Source organism: Sturnira hondurensis, unplaced genomic scaffold, assembly GCF_014824575.4.
Source record: "Sturnira hondurensis isolate 20B ecotype Veracruz unplaced genomic scaffold, ASM1482457v3 Scaffold0001872, whole genome shotgun sequence".
Classification (NCBI taxonomy): domain Eukaryota; kingdom Metazoa; phylum Chordata; class Mammalia; order Chiroptera; family Phyllostomidae; genus Sturnira; species Sturnira hondurensis.
This window is the reverse complement of record NW_028074503.1, coordinates 40,124,155-40,137,376: the sequence shown is the minus strand read 5'-3', so window position 1 is coordinate 40,137,376 and position 13,222 is coordinate 40,124,155. Positions and strand designations below refer to the sequence as shown.

The 13,222-nt window shown below is 61.4% G+C and overlaps 1 protein-coding gene across 1 annotated transcript in view; it reads left to right on the top strand.

Moving 5' to 3' along the window:
* The window catches only part of MBP (myelin basic protein), a 62,289-nt gene extending 49,447 nt beyond the window's left edge, over nt 1-12,842 (top strand). The window contains 5 exon segments of the mRNA XM_037036003.1: nt 3,682-3,789; nt 4,699-4,734; nt 5,066-5,098; nt 6,831-6,950; nt 11,331-12,842. Of these exon segments, the coding sequence (XP_036891898.1) occupies nt 3,682-3,789; nt 4,699-4,734; nt 5,066-5,098; nt 6,831-6,950; nt 11,331-11,375 (342 nt within the window). The 3' untranslated portion in view covers nt 11,376-12,842.
* The last annotated feature ends 380 nt before the right edge of the window (nt 12,843-13,222 follow it).

Below are 13,222 nucleotides of genomic sequence, written 5' to 3'. Positions count from 1 at the left end.
TGGACTGTGCGGCATGTCTGAGCCCACAGCTTCCTCTGCAAGGCCTTGCTTCTGCCACACGGTTTCTCACATGGATACGGACCCCAGCGCCCGCGATGCTCACCCACAGTACACAGGTTTGTGTGCAGACCAGAGCCCCCAGGGCCCCGTGGCAGGCTGTCCCCACGAGGCACGTCAGACGTGACTCCTTCAGCCCTTTGCCCACTGGCGTCCGTGTGGCTTGCTGAGCCTTCTCTGCGAGTCTGCCTGGCTGAAGCTTTGGGGGTCACAGAGAACTGTGTCTTTTCCTCCAAAAGAGTAAAATCGAGCTGGAGAGGTAAGAGGCTATGGCCGCTGAAAGGACAGTTTGAGGCCAATGAGCCCGTCCAGCCTGGAGGTGCCACGCTGTTCAGGAGACAGAGGCGACCGGGAGGGGAGACACCCCAGACAGGCAGCCGCACCAAGGGCCTGTGCCAGGCTGGGAGTTGGGGTGCGCTGAGCGAGGAGACCAGCCCCACCTGCCGGGACAGCGCCGAGAGTAAATCCATGTGATGACATCGTGGGCCTGTGTGGACAACTGTGTTCAATGACCTTATTTTAGTTTATGTTATTTTATCTTATATGTTAACACACAGGAAAATTGGCTGTAGGTGCGTGCAGTTCTGTGAATTTTGACACCACCCTGGGGACACCCCCAAACCTCCCTGTTGCTGCCACCTACTCACGGCACCTCCCCCTCCCACCCACCCGCTGGCACAGGCCACCTGGGCTGTCTCCCCAGGGCTGACCCTATGGGGAATGCCCCGTAAGTAAGATGGGCCAGAAAGAAATCTTTCTAGAATTCCTTCCCCCACTCGGTGCAGCACCTTGGAGACACCTCCCAGCGGCCGCGCGTGTCAAAGCTGTGCCCCTTGTCGCGGCAGAGCAGTGGTAGGCTGCCCAGTGCGCCACACCTGTCCCCTGACCCGCGGGCAAACAGGGGCGTGGTCAGCAGATCTGACAGGAAGGAGCTGCTGCTAACATTCAGGTACAGGCGTTTTATGATGACATTTCCAGTTAGTTTTTCTTTAAAAACTGGGGACCAAGATAGTCATAAAAACCGCTTCCCAAAATGCTGGATTTCCCCTCTGTCATTAACAGCGAGAAATAGGTTTGCTACGTCGCACAGTGACCGTACGATGACCGTGTAAGAAACTTCCAGGTTCCTTCGTAGAGCAGCTGACCCCGGTCACCCTTGCCCAGCAACCCCTGGGAGTTCCAGTCCCCCCCACCCCGCGCCTCTCAGTGTGGTCAGCCCCGTCATTTCAGCCGTTCGCACATTTGCGAGGCGGTACAGCCTCGTACTTCCGTCTCCCCCTGGCCGATGAGGTTGACGTCCCTCCCTGTGCTCATTCGGCTTCTGCTCATCTTCTCTGATGAGGTGTTTACGCGGCTGTCTGTCCATTTTATAACTAGGGTTTTTTTTTCTTTTTACCATTGACTTCTGAGAGTTCTTTGCTTGTTTTGGCTTTAAGTTCTTTGTCACAGATGCGATTCGTAAATACTTTACCCTATTCTGCAGCTGGGCGCTCATTGTCTCACGTGTCCTTCGCAGAGTGGAGGTTACGTTTTCATCCAGTCCAATCCATCAATTTGTTTCATGGGTTGCGGCTTTGGTGTCAGGTCGAAGAACCTGACGCCTGCCCCCACGTCGTGAAAAGTTTTCCTATTGTTTCCTTCTAAAACTTACAGTTTCACGTTGCAGACTGAGCTCTGAGGTCTCCTCCGAGTTAGTTTTACTGAAGGTGGGGCTCTGGACTCTGGACACGGACCTCCGGTCGTTCCATGACATTTGCTGCAAAGACTAAAACCTCCTGCCATGAACTGACGTCACGCCTCTGCCCATGCTCAGTCGATCACTGGTGTGTGTGGGCGTTTCCAGGCCCTGCTGGGCCCCAGGGGTCTGTGCGTCTGTCCCTCCCACACCTGCCTGATGGCGGCAGACACAGGAAGCTGTAAAACCAAGGAGTGGCATCCCCTCGCTTTATTCTTTGTTACTGTTGTCTGATGGCTTGGGCTGGTTTGCGTTTCCCTGTGGTTTGGAACCACCGGCTTATCTCTACCCGCTACCCGGTGAAACCTCGCTGGCGTCTGGGCTGGAAGGGCCGTACGGAGCTGGGGAGCCCCAGCGCCTTCACTGGTCGGCCTTCCTGCCGCTTGGCCACAGTGCATCTCTCCAGGTAGCAAATCTCCAGGTAGCAGGTGCTTTCAAGTTTTCTTAACTCCTTCGTTAATATACAGCAACGAGATAAAGTAGATGTCCTTTAAGCACCAGGACATTTTAAAAATATTTTATTTATTTAGTTTTAGAGAAGTGAAGGGAAGAAGAGAGGGAGAGAAACATCAATGTGTGGTTGCCTCTGGCGCGCCCCCTACTGGGGACCTAGCTGGCAACGCAGGCATGTGCCCTGACTGGGAATTGAACTGGCGACCCTTTGGTTCGAAGGCCGGCACTCAATCCGCTGAGCCACACCAGCCAGGGCAGCACCAGGACATTTGATGTGCCACCACAGCTTTGCTGTGACGACCCAGTTTTAACTGCGTGGCTCCACTGAGCCATCGGGGCTACTGCCGACTCATAAACGAGAAAGCCCCCCAAGGTCTTGCCCAGTCACTCGTGCGTAGATAATAGAAGCCCCGAGTGATTCCGTGGGTCTGTGCACCGTGGTCCGTGCTGGGGCCGAGCTCCGGATTAAAGTCGGCCGAGCGGCAGGTGCTCCCCAAGCAGGAGCCACTCCTTGACGGCAGGTTCTGGGCAGAGAGACCTCAGGCCTTTTCCCGGCACAACTNACTCATAAACGAGAAAGCCCCCCAAGGTCTTGCCCAGTCACTCGTGCGTAGATAATAGAAGCCCCGAGTGATTCCGTGGGTCTGTGCACCGTGGTCCGTGCTGGGGCCGAGCTCCGGATTAAAGTCGGCCGAGTGGCAGGTGCTCCCCAAGCAGGAGCCACTCCTTGACGGCAGGTTCTGGGCAGAGAGACCTCAGGCCTTTTCCCGGCACAACTTGGCCTTTGCCCAAGTTCACGGGCACTTGGGGCCCTCGGCTTCATGGCTCTGAGAGCAGAACGCAACCCACCACCTTTCTGTGTTCCTTCAAAGATTTATTTAAACTCCTTTTCCCTTAGAAGATTGGTGGCCAGGTTATTCAGTATAAAAATCACAGAAACAGGTAGTTTTTCTTTTAGCATTCAAGTCAGGTGTGTATAATTCGGATGCAAAACAATGTTATTATCTACGTAGCAGGTCATTAGCTATCTCACGACTTAAATAAGATTTAACGAGACCCACAGGATACCACAGAAGGTCCATTTCTTTATAAACCTCCATGAGGAGTTTAGACTTTTCTCAGTTTAACTGTGAGGCAGGTGAATTAAAAGCAGACCGAGCTTCTATGACTCAAACCACAGGACGCAGCACACCGAAAAATGGCTTCGGGGACCCGCTTCGGACTCAGAGGTGGGAAGGGCTCCCAGCTCAGTGACCCCACAGCAGGAGGCCCTGCCCCAGTCCCCGTCACCCCCGTCCTGCCCCCTGCAGGCATGTCTGGAGGGGCGGCAGCAGCGTCCGGGCGTGGAGCGCAGTCCTGACTCGGAGCAGGCTGGGTGCACCGAGGGGTCAGGGCTGGTGCGGCCTGTCCTGAAGTCACCACACCCTGTCTTTCAGGACGCACACCACGCGGCCAGAACCACCCACTACGGCGCTCTGCCCCCGAAGGCGCAGCACGGCCGGCCCCAGGATGAGAACCCCGTAGTCCACTTCTTCAAAAACATCGTGAGTGATCTCCCGCTGGGAGGGGCGGGGGCCCCGTGCCAGGCCACCGGGGTGTGAGTCTGCCCCATGGGGCTGTAGCCTTGACCCACAAGGGTGTGAGTCTGTCCCTCATGACTCAGCCTCAGCACCTGGTCCCCAGGACCAAAGAACTCCTTTTGAATCCAAACTCCTCTGAGCGGTCACTTTAAAACACAGCCGTGCCAAACTATGGAGACAGGAAAAATTGGAGTGTGGGGAAAGCGCTGTGTGATGGGCTGATGGTGGGCACGCCTCCCACCTCCGTCAAAGTCCTGGGAATGCGGGGCTCAGGGGGAAACCCGCAGACGCTGTGGCCCCCAAACTGTCTGTGCAACACCGGTCCGCCAGCTGGAGTGCAGGCCCCGCCGTGCAGGGCGGCCGCAGGGACCCCAGACGGCCCAAGGAGACTCAGAAACTCATGTGCACCTTTCCTAGAACTCCCCAAAAAATAGTCGTAAAAAGAAAAGCAGAACCACAGCCTTCTAATTACAAACTTTCTGTGCTGTTGACACTTGCAAATGATACTTTCCACATGGACTAGGGAGTTTTCGGAGCCACACACCACAGTATCAGGGGACATGTCCCCTCCAACCCCACCCCGTGACGCACAGGGCCTCCCTCCGGTCCCCAGTTGCAAGGCCTTGGGGGCTGTTTTCCACTGTCAGACACTTCAGAGAGTCCCAGCAGCTCCGAGAACGGCACCAAGAATGTTTCTAAATCCTCAGATCCTGCGTGTCTCGCTCAGCTGGGACAGACACTGGTGGGGGGCAGGGAGTGGGCAAGTGCCAGAGGCCGTCAGCGGACACAAGCCAGTCCAGTGTCTCTCGAAGAGGGTGGGGCCCCTCAGGAGACGGGACTGCCCCTGGCTCACTGTCTCCCCTGTCTTCGCAGGTGACGCCCCGCACACCTCCGCCGTCACAGGGAAAGGTAAGGCCTCTGGAGGCCGAGACTGGCCATAGTTTACGGACAGTCCTTCCCTGAACGCACCCAATGGAGGGCAGGCCTCCTGGCCCGGACCACAGTGGTTGCTTCCTGGGCCCCAGCTGGACGGACGGCCCGTGCAGGGGTCTCCACCCAGAACCAGGGGGCGGGGCTATAGGGCCCAGTGCACTGTCCCTCTCCAGGCGGCTTCTGCCACCGCCCGGGACGGCCCACCAGCCGCCCGGCATGAGCTGCGTCGACTGCATTTCTTCTTCCTTAGAGACCCCCTTTCCTCCCGCACAATCGCAACGTCACCGTGTCTCTCTTTCCTCACCAGGGGCGAGGACTGTCCCTCAGCAGATTTAGCTGGGTAGGTGGCACACGCGCGTCCCCACGCTCCCCCTCCCCGTTCCCGTCTCTGTGCTGCTGTTTCAGTCGCCTAACTTCCAGCACCTTCCTTCCCCGCAGCCCAGCTTGCCCCTCCCCCTAACCTGTTCTCTCCAGGGAAACAAGCCAGCGGCTTCTGCTGGGCTGGGCATCGGTCACGTCCCGCCTCCCCCTCGCCCACCACAGGCGCCCGGGCCCAACACCACACCCCACGGGCTCCTCCCCAGGGAGCCCCATGTTGGAGAAAAATGCTGATCTCCTCCCATGGTCGTGCGGGCCCGGGGCTGACGGGCCATCTCCGTGACCAGCCCCGCCCACGACAGGGACTTCTCACTGAGGGAGAGTGAGAGCGAGGAGAAAGAAGGTACCGACACCAGGGACTCGTCTGCGGGGACCTCACTCGCCCCCAGCCCGGGGCCTTGTGTGCGCTCTGGCGAGAACTGGCTTCCACGGCCAGCCCTCCGGGCGCCTCCAGAAGCTGGACTCCGAGGGCAGATTTTCATGGGACTGGAAGAGGGCAGTTTGTCCACTTCCCAGACGCTAGTGGGTCTGGCGTCTGCACCAACTCGACACGCCTGCCAGGACCGTGTGCCCCGGCTTACAGGCCTTGGTCACTGGTGAAGAGAAGTGTCAACCTTACCTAGTGAAAAGTACAATTTTCAGGGTAAGAGGGGAAAGAACGACCCCTGACCTACAGTCCATTCGGAGCACAGCGCCCTTAACCTCCAGCACATCCCTGTGGACGAGAGGCCCAATTACGAGGCGCCCTGTACATGGAGGAGAGGGGAAACGGACAGAAAGGAAGGAAGGAGAAGCAGAACAGGAGGGCGGGGGCGGGAGGACATGCACGAAGGGCAGAGCCGAGGTCCCTGGCCCGGCTCCCGAGCCACCCCGGGGCAGCCCAACCAGGAAGGGGGCTTTGGCTGCAATTCCACGTAAACGCCGTGCAGCCTTTTCCGGCCCCGGTGACTCTGCAGAAGCCCAGAGGCGCTTCTGGACTGGACGCCCCGACAACTGACCATCACTCTCTGTGCAGCAGGAGGCTGAAGGATGAGACTCGGTTTCGACCCCGAAACCTTATTTTCAGAGCCACGTAGCATCCCAGGCTCAGACTCCGGGCTTTGCGCACAGAGCGCCCCCACGCTGCAGGTGTCGGTGTGTGGGGGGTCCGTGCCCTTCTTCCCACCTGCCACTCCCAGAGGGGCTTCTTCGCCCCACTAACTGGACAGGCCTTTGCGTCCCTCCCCGCTGTTCACTTGCGCCCTTCCAACGTGAGCCCAGTGCCTCTTTCTCCGAAGCACGCCTCCCGCCCCCCCCCCCCACCTCCACTTCCTTCGCCTGCCCACGGAGAGCTCTGCGGCGGCTTCCTTCTGTGCTGTGCTGTGTCCTTTCCGATGCGTTCCAGGTCGTCCACAGCTGTAAACGGCCAGGCATTGGAAAAGAGGAAAAAACACGCCCACTGGTGACAGGAAAACCAGTTCTCGGATTTAGTTCTCAGAAGCTCTGTATTTGTGGAGCAGTGGGGAGGCACAATGGCACGGCCGCGTGAGGAAGTGGGGTTTCTGCCACCTGTGTCTGCAGTGCAGCGTCCCTCACCGTGGCCGTCCCCTGTGCACCTCATGGAGACTGTGGGCGGAGGGCACTGTGCCGAGGCCCCGCCGCCCCTGGGGCAGGGCCTCCGGGACACTAGCCGGAGCTGTGCTCTTCTCCCGCAGGGCGCCGAGGGGCAGAAGCCGGGCTTTGGCTACGGCGGCCGAGCTTCCGACTACAAATCGGCTCACAAGGGCCTCAAGGGCCACGACGCCCAGAGCACGCTTTCCAGAATCTTCAAACTGGTAAGGTAGCCACCCTGGGCCCCGGGACTCTCTGGGGCGGGTGGAGGGCGCCCGGCCTCTGCACTGCTGCTCTCGGTGTCTTGGTGAGCACTGACCTGGGGCCGGGCCCCCCTCGGGGACAGGAGGCCGCCACTGGGCTGGGGAGTGTGAGGGTGCAGATGGCGCTGGACGGCCGGGTGGCTCCGTGGGCAGCAGCATCTTCGCCTCCCAGGGCGTGAACAGGACCGGGTGGCCTGGGGCCCTGGGGGGTGGGCAGAGAGGTGGGGATGGTCAGACGGGGGGAGAGACCCCAGAAACCACAGTGGGCGTGTCCCGTGCCCCAGGTCCCGGCGGCCTGGACACTGCTGCCACACAGGCCAGCCACACGCTCGCTGGCCGAGAGCCCTCGGCCTGTGTTTGGCTGAGCCTCGGTTTCTGGCTCCAGAAAAGGGGCGCAGTGATGGGAACGATGTGGTCAGGGGGTGCCCTCAGGCTCTAATAGGAACGGTCCCCCGAGTGCCCTGAAATCTCAGCATGTCTGGCAGGTCGGCAAAGGCTGAGCCCGACACAGAGCAGCAGACACCCGCATCCCCGTGGGGCCGAGGCCCACATGGGCCTCTGGTGTCCGAGGCGGCAGCCATTCCGGGCGGGTGGCCGGAGAAGGCGGGCGGAGCAGGTGGCGTCTGGATGAGTGAGGAGCTGAGGAGCCGGCCTCCCACGGGGCGGCGCTGCAGGCCACGGCCTCAGTGACAGGAATGACCAGCAGAGGACAGAAGACACGGGCTCCCCACACAGGGCCCTGTGACAGTCCTGAGGGCCTGGATGTTGACCCTGAGTCGGTGTCACCAGGTTCCAGGGAGATCTCATGCGTCACAGCATGACCGAGGTCCCACTGCTGGAGGGCCAGCCGTGTGCTCCACAGACATTGGCGGCACCGGGGCTGGAGTGTGCACTCCCTGGACAGACAACAAGGAAGAGACCTGTGGGTCCAGCGGCCACCGTCAGGGACTGGGGACAGAGCTGGGACTCCAGGGGCGCGAGTATCTCGGGCTCAGGGCTCGGAGGAGACTCGGGAAGGCCCCCGGAGCGGAGCATCACGGCAGTCTCCGCGCCACCGTGACACAAGAGGACCGCGCTCCTCGTCCCTGAGCTGGGGGAGGATGTCCGGGACCCAGAGCAGCTCGCCCCCCACTCCCCCTGGCTTTCCCATTAGGAGAGCAACCCACAAACCACCCCCCTCACTCCCGACCCACACAGCGCGCCTGCTAGTGGCCTCAGGGCCGGGTCAGACACCAGGGTCACAGCTACTTACAGGAGCTGTGACTTGCGTTGCCACCCACAGGACACACGCGATGAGGACAGGCGCCTCTGATACAGTGTGACCAGCACTGCGGGGGCCCCACCCCGACACTGCCTCCAGCGCCCCATCTGGGTGTGGAAAAACGCCCACGGGGACTCCAGGGGTGGCCTCCTCGGGGGAAACACTGATGCAGCCGGCCTGACCTCGCGCACCTCAGACAGACACGCACCGGGGCCCGGCTGGCGGACGCAGCCCAGGAGGCCAGCTCCCTGGCCGAGGCTGGCGTGGCGTCCACAGGCTGGGACACGCGGTCCTAGGCTCCCACGTACAGCCTCCCGCCTCCCCCGTGGCTGCAGGCCCTGGTCGTGCTGGGGTGGGGGTGTGCTGGGGGTGTGGCCCTGGGCTCCAGGGGGTCACAGCCAGTGCTGAGCACAGGGCAGCTCCTTCCGGGACCTGCTGCTGGGCCGCGGGGGCAACTGCACCTTACACTCAAAGGTTCTGCGGCAGGAGGCTCGGCCACCCCAGCCCCTGCCCCGGTGGGGGAGGGGCCCACACGCCCTCTGAGCTCCAGGTGACACCAGGTCTGCTGCTCTGCCCACGGCGCCCACATCAGCCCTCACAGGAGGTCTCGGGTCCGTGTCCAGGGCTTCCTCATTGGCTGACTTCACAGTTCATGGTGGACCACTCGGTCCCTAACCCAAACGCTCCTTGGTCCGGCCACCTGCTCTTGAACTCAGGAGAAGTCCCGTGGGCAGAGCGCTGGGGCCAGGAACGCCCGGGCAGACGCTGCACACGAGCGTGCGGAGCCCCCACGTGTCGGCCCTGGTGGCGCTGGGCGTGCAGGTGGGCTGGGGGGAGCGGTGCCCCTTCTGAGGAAAGGCGCACCTGTCCCAGAAAAGCCGCAGGCACCTGCCCGGAGCGGCAGGGCACCAAGCTGCTGACTGACTCCATGTCCGGCAAAGTGCAGGCAGGACCCACCCCTGCGGGCAGAGGGGAGTGAGGCGGCGCACTCCGCCCCGAACACCCACGCCCGCACCAGGGTGTGGCGGGGAGGGCGCGACACAGGCCGGAGCGGTGTGCTCGGCACGGCTCCCCCTGTCGGCAGGGCCTGCAGGGCCCTGACCCTCCCTGCGCACCCTCACCACCTGCCAAGGGTCACAGTTCTGCAGGGAACGCGCTCCCTCTCGTCTCGTCCCAGGGTGCTCGTCACTCAGCCACACAGCGTAGTGACCCTTCATGACACTGAGGAAGGATGACAGTCGGCTGAGGGTCACAGCTGGCCCAGGGCTCCGTCAAGGACAGCGTCCATGAGGGTGGTGACCGGTTACTGCGAGGTGCTCAGCTGACCGCACGGTCAGAGCTTGTGCCCACAATGGCCGTAGGGACCAGAAACTCCGTCTGTCCCTTGCCCGTTTGTCACTGCCTCACGAGGGCCCATCAGCTCCCCAAGTCCTTTATGTGGGCGGCGGCTGAGAAATTCTCAACTTTCTACAGAGTTCAAGGGAAGCTCCAATTTATCAAATTAAAACACATTTCAATTAGGACAGTTTTAATTAGATTTTACTGCCTCAAAATCCATCACCTGGCCTATCACGGTCACACGGCCGAGTGGGTGACATGGAGCAGTCACCACAGGTTAAGAAACCCCCGAGACTGAGGGCACGAGGCAGGCTGCGGGGGAGGCGGGGGGACTCGGTGGTTGAGGCTGGTGCGTGTTTTAAGTGCATTTATGACTCTGTGCTGGGCCCCATGTGGCCTGCAGGCTGGACACCCCAGCTCTGAGAGCGACAGCACTGGCCCCCCATCTGAGCACCAGCCCCCACATCAAACAGGAACACGAACCCCACCTCTGGGCGGGGCTCTCGTGCTCTTCGAGAACGGCTGGGACAGGTCCAGCTCCCGGCCGGCAGGCAGCAACCGTGGCACAGTAGGCAAAACCAAAAGCAACAGATCCTCTGGTTTCAACTGGCACAGGAGCCCTGGCGAGGGACACGGTGCCTCCCAGGAGCCGCCTCGCAGGGCAGGGCAAGGGGGTTCTGTGTGCTCAGGGCAGGTCACACTTCCAGGGAGCCCTTGGGTTCCTCTATGGAGATTCAGAAAGAGGCGAGGCTCTTGCGGACTTTTCCCCAAGGGCAGCTCTGAGGGTCTGCCAGGCTCACCCAATGATGGCCACAGCCCCCCGAGGCGGCTGGCCGGCCACTCTGGTGCCGAGGGCCACGTGCCAGCCATGCTCGGAGAACACAGAGTTGGACGAGGTTGCCTTGGTTCATCACTCACTGCCCTCGGGGAAGCAGTGTCTATCATGCCCAGCTCTCTTTCCGGGGCTTCCCGCCTGAAGGACGTCTTTGAGAGATCAGTCCTTCGTCCGTGACCAAAGGAAGAGACTAAAACTCGAATACAAAAGAAGTTCGTTTCCCGTGTCCACTGAGAGTCGTCTGAGTGATGACCTGTGCTGCCTTCTTGGGCAGCCGGCGCCCAGGCCACTGCCACCACCACTGGTGGGCCGCACACCGTGGTCTGCGTCTTGGTGGCTGGCTGTTCTCATTGTAAAACTGCGTTTGTCGAGAAAACATGTCCCTTTATGGTTCTGAGACCCGGACCCTCGAGGTCTGCCTGTGGCTCCGTCCAGGCGAGGCCGACGAGGGCAGCCACACAAGGGAAACGACATGCGTGACCATATGCGGCTCAGCGGCTTGTGGGTCATCAGCACCCAGTCCCTGCGGAGGCGAGGGGACCCCAGTCGCTGTTTGCAGACCGCATTCCTCGGTCACCTGGAATTTCTAGCTAAAAATATAAAAGGCAGTGCTCACTCAGAGCAGGCGCTGAGCCCGGAGATGCGGTGTCGCCCAGGAGGCACCAGCTGCGTCCTGGGAACTGAGTCCCCGTGGACCCTCATGTGGCCCTTGAAGAGGCGGCACTTGGAGAGGACGGATGTGGGGAACAGGGTGACCAATTGCTTCTGTGTGGCATCCTTTCTAGCCACAGACCCCCAGGACAGGGAGCCCCTGTGGTTTGTGGCCAGTTCCCCAGGAAAGGAGAGCCCGGTGTGGACAGGGCGGGTGGTCCAGGCCCCTCACCTAACACTATGTTTCTCTTCTCAGGGGGGGCGAGATGGTCGCTCCGGGTCACCCATGGCTAGACGCTGAAGCCTGGCTCCTGTCCCCAAACCCTGTCCTCAGCTTCTTAACGCACCACCCCAAGATGTTAACACGGCCCCACCCACCCCCAACTTCTAGAAACGACCTCCCACCTAATGCCTTGGACTCGTGCGCACAGTAGGGTCAGGCACACCGCGCCCTACTGGCGCTCTCTGGCCTGCACCTCCACGGGGAAGCGCAAACACAGAACACGTCAGCACTCCCTACTTCACGTCTGAAGACACTGTCTCGGAGCTTCGTTGCACGGCGGCGTGCCGGGCGTGCCGGGCGCCCCGGAGCCCCAGCGCCCAGGGCCGGCCGCCTCCTGCTGCCCCTCCATCCTTGGACTTGCTGCACACGCTGACCTTTCCCGGCTTCTGGCACCGCCATGCAACGCTGCTGTGGACACAGGACACGCGTGGGTGGTGGGACTGGCGGCCACGCTCCCTTCGGTTTCTTTCCCTGCCCGGTCTCACCTCCTAAGGCCCCTTCTTTCCTAACAGGACTAGGCAGCGAGTGGCCTCACCCCGTGGGAGCTTCTGTATGTGAAACGCAGGTGGGCAGCTTGGAGGAGAGCAGGGTGGTGGCGCACGCGGAGGGCCCGGCGGCTGCTCCCTCCCCGGGCGGCTGACCTCGTGCGCGGCAGAGAGGGGATGGCGGCAGGAGGGCTGGGCCGTGGCCTGGAGCAGGGAGCAGGCGAGGACATGGCGGGGACCAGAGTGGCCCCTACAAACCGTCACCAGAGCCCGGCCAAGAGCTCGGGGAGACCTGCACAGAGAGAGTGGACTGTAGGAGATTTCGGAGTGCCACACAGCGCCCCTCTGGTCACTGGAAAGCCGACGGTGACGGGGAGCACGTGCAGCATGGCAGTGCGCGCTGCAAACACTAACCCTCCTGGGGGGTCGCCCCCCTCGGCTCGCGTCTTGGGGTGGGCATGCCGCCTGGGCTTTGTTAGGGCTGCCCGCCCCCCACCCCGCTCCTGATCCTTCCCGATTCTGTCTCCGATACTGATGCTGCCCCTACCCCTGCCCCTGCCCTCTGGCTGGGCCCCGCCAGCCCGAGGCTGGAGAAGCCGTCCCCTTCTAACGTGTGCCAACATCCCGGCCCCTCGGTAACACACTGACTGCATTTTGAGTTGTGGTGCCTCTCCTCAGCCTGCCTTCTGATCCCCCGCAGCCCAGTTCCCCGTAGTGAGCAGGGGCACGGCCCCTGTAGCCCCCTAATCCCGTCTAACCCTGACTGTCGAGTGTGAATTTGTATAACGTCCACTAACACACAGCCTCAGTGACAGTTGGGCGACCAGACAGAACCGCCTTTGGAACACCCCCCCTCCCCCTTGCTCGCCCCGCACGGCCCGTGTCTGAGCTGCTGCCGGCGGGGGGGGCCCACACAGACGACACCCCAATGGCAGCCACAGCTGCCACGGGACGTGCATGCTGTTCTTGAACAGTGACGTGAATAAACTTTTAAATGGTGCTCGCATGGTGTCATCCGGTCATTCCGAACCTCCACCCTCATGCCGAGCTCAAGTGGGTCCCCGCACAGCTCGAGGGTGCCCACCAGCAGGTGCGTCTGTGCCTTCGTTGACGCGATGAAGAGGGCGGTGGAGTTGGGTCCCCGTCAGGGTGGCCAGGGAGGGAGGTGGCAAGCTGCCTTTGACCCTGCCCCCTGCGTGCTGAGCAGTGGGGCCCGCCTGCCCGTGGGAGCTCGGACGACTCCTTCCGCCACCTTTTCCGCACACCTGACCGCCAACTTGGTCGTTCTTGTTGGTAGCGACTTTGGTTACAAGACCTCACTATTGGAAAAATCAGCTGAAAAGACCTTTTGTTTTACTTTTGACAAAACCTCGGGCTCCT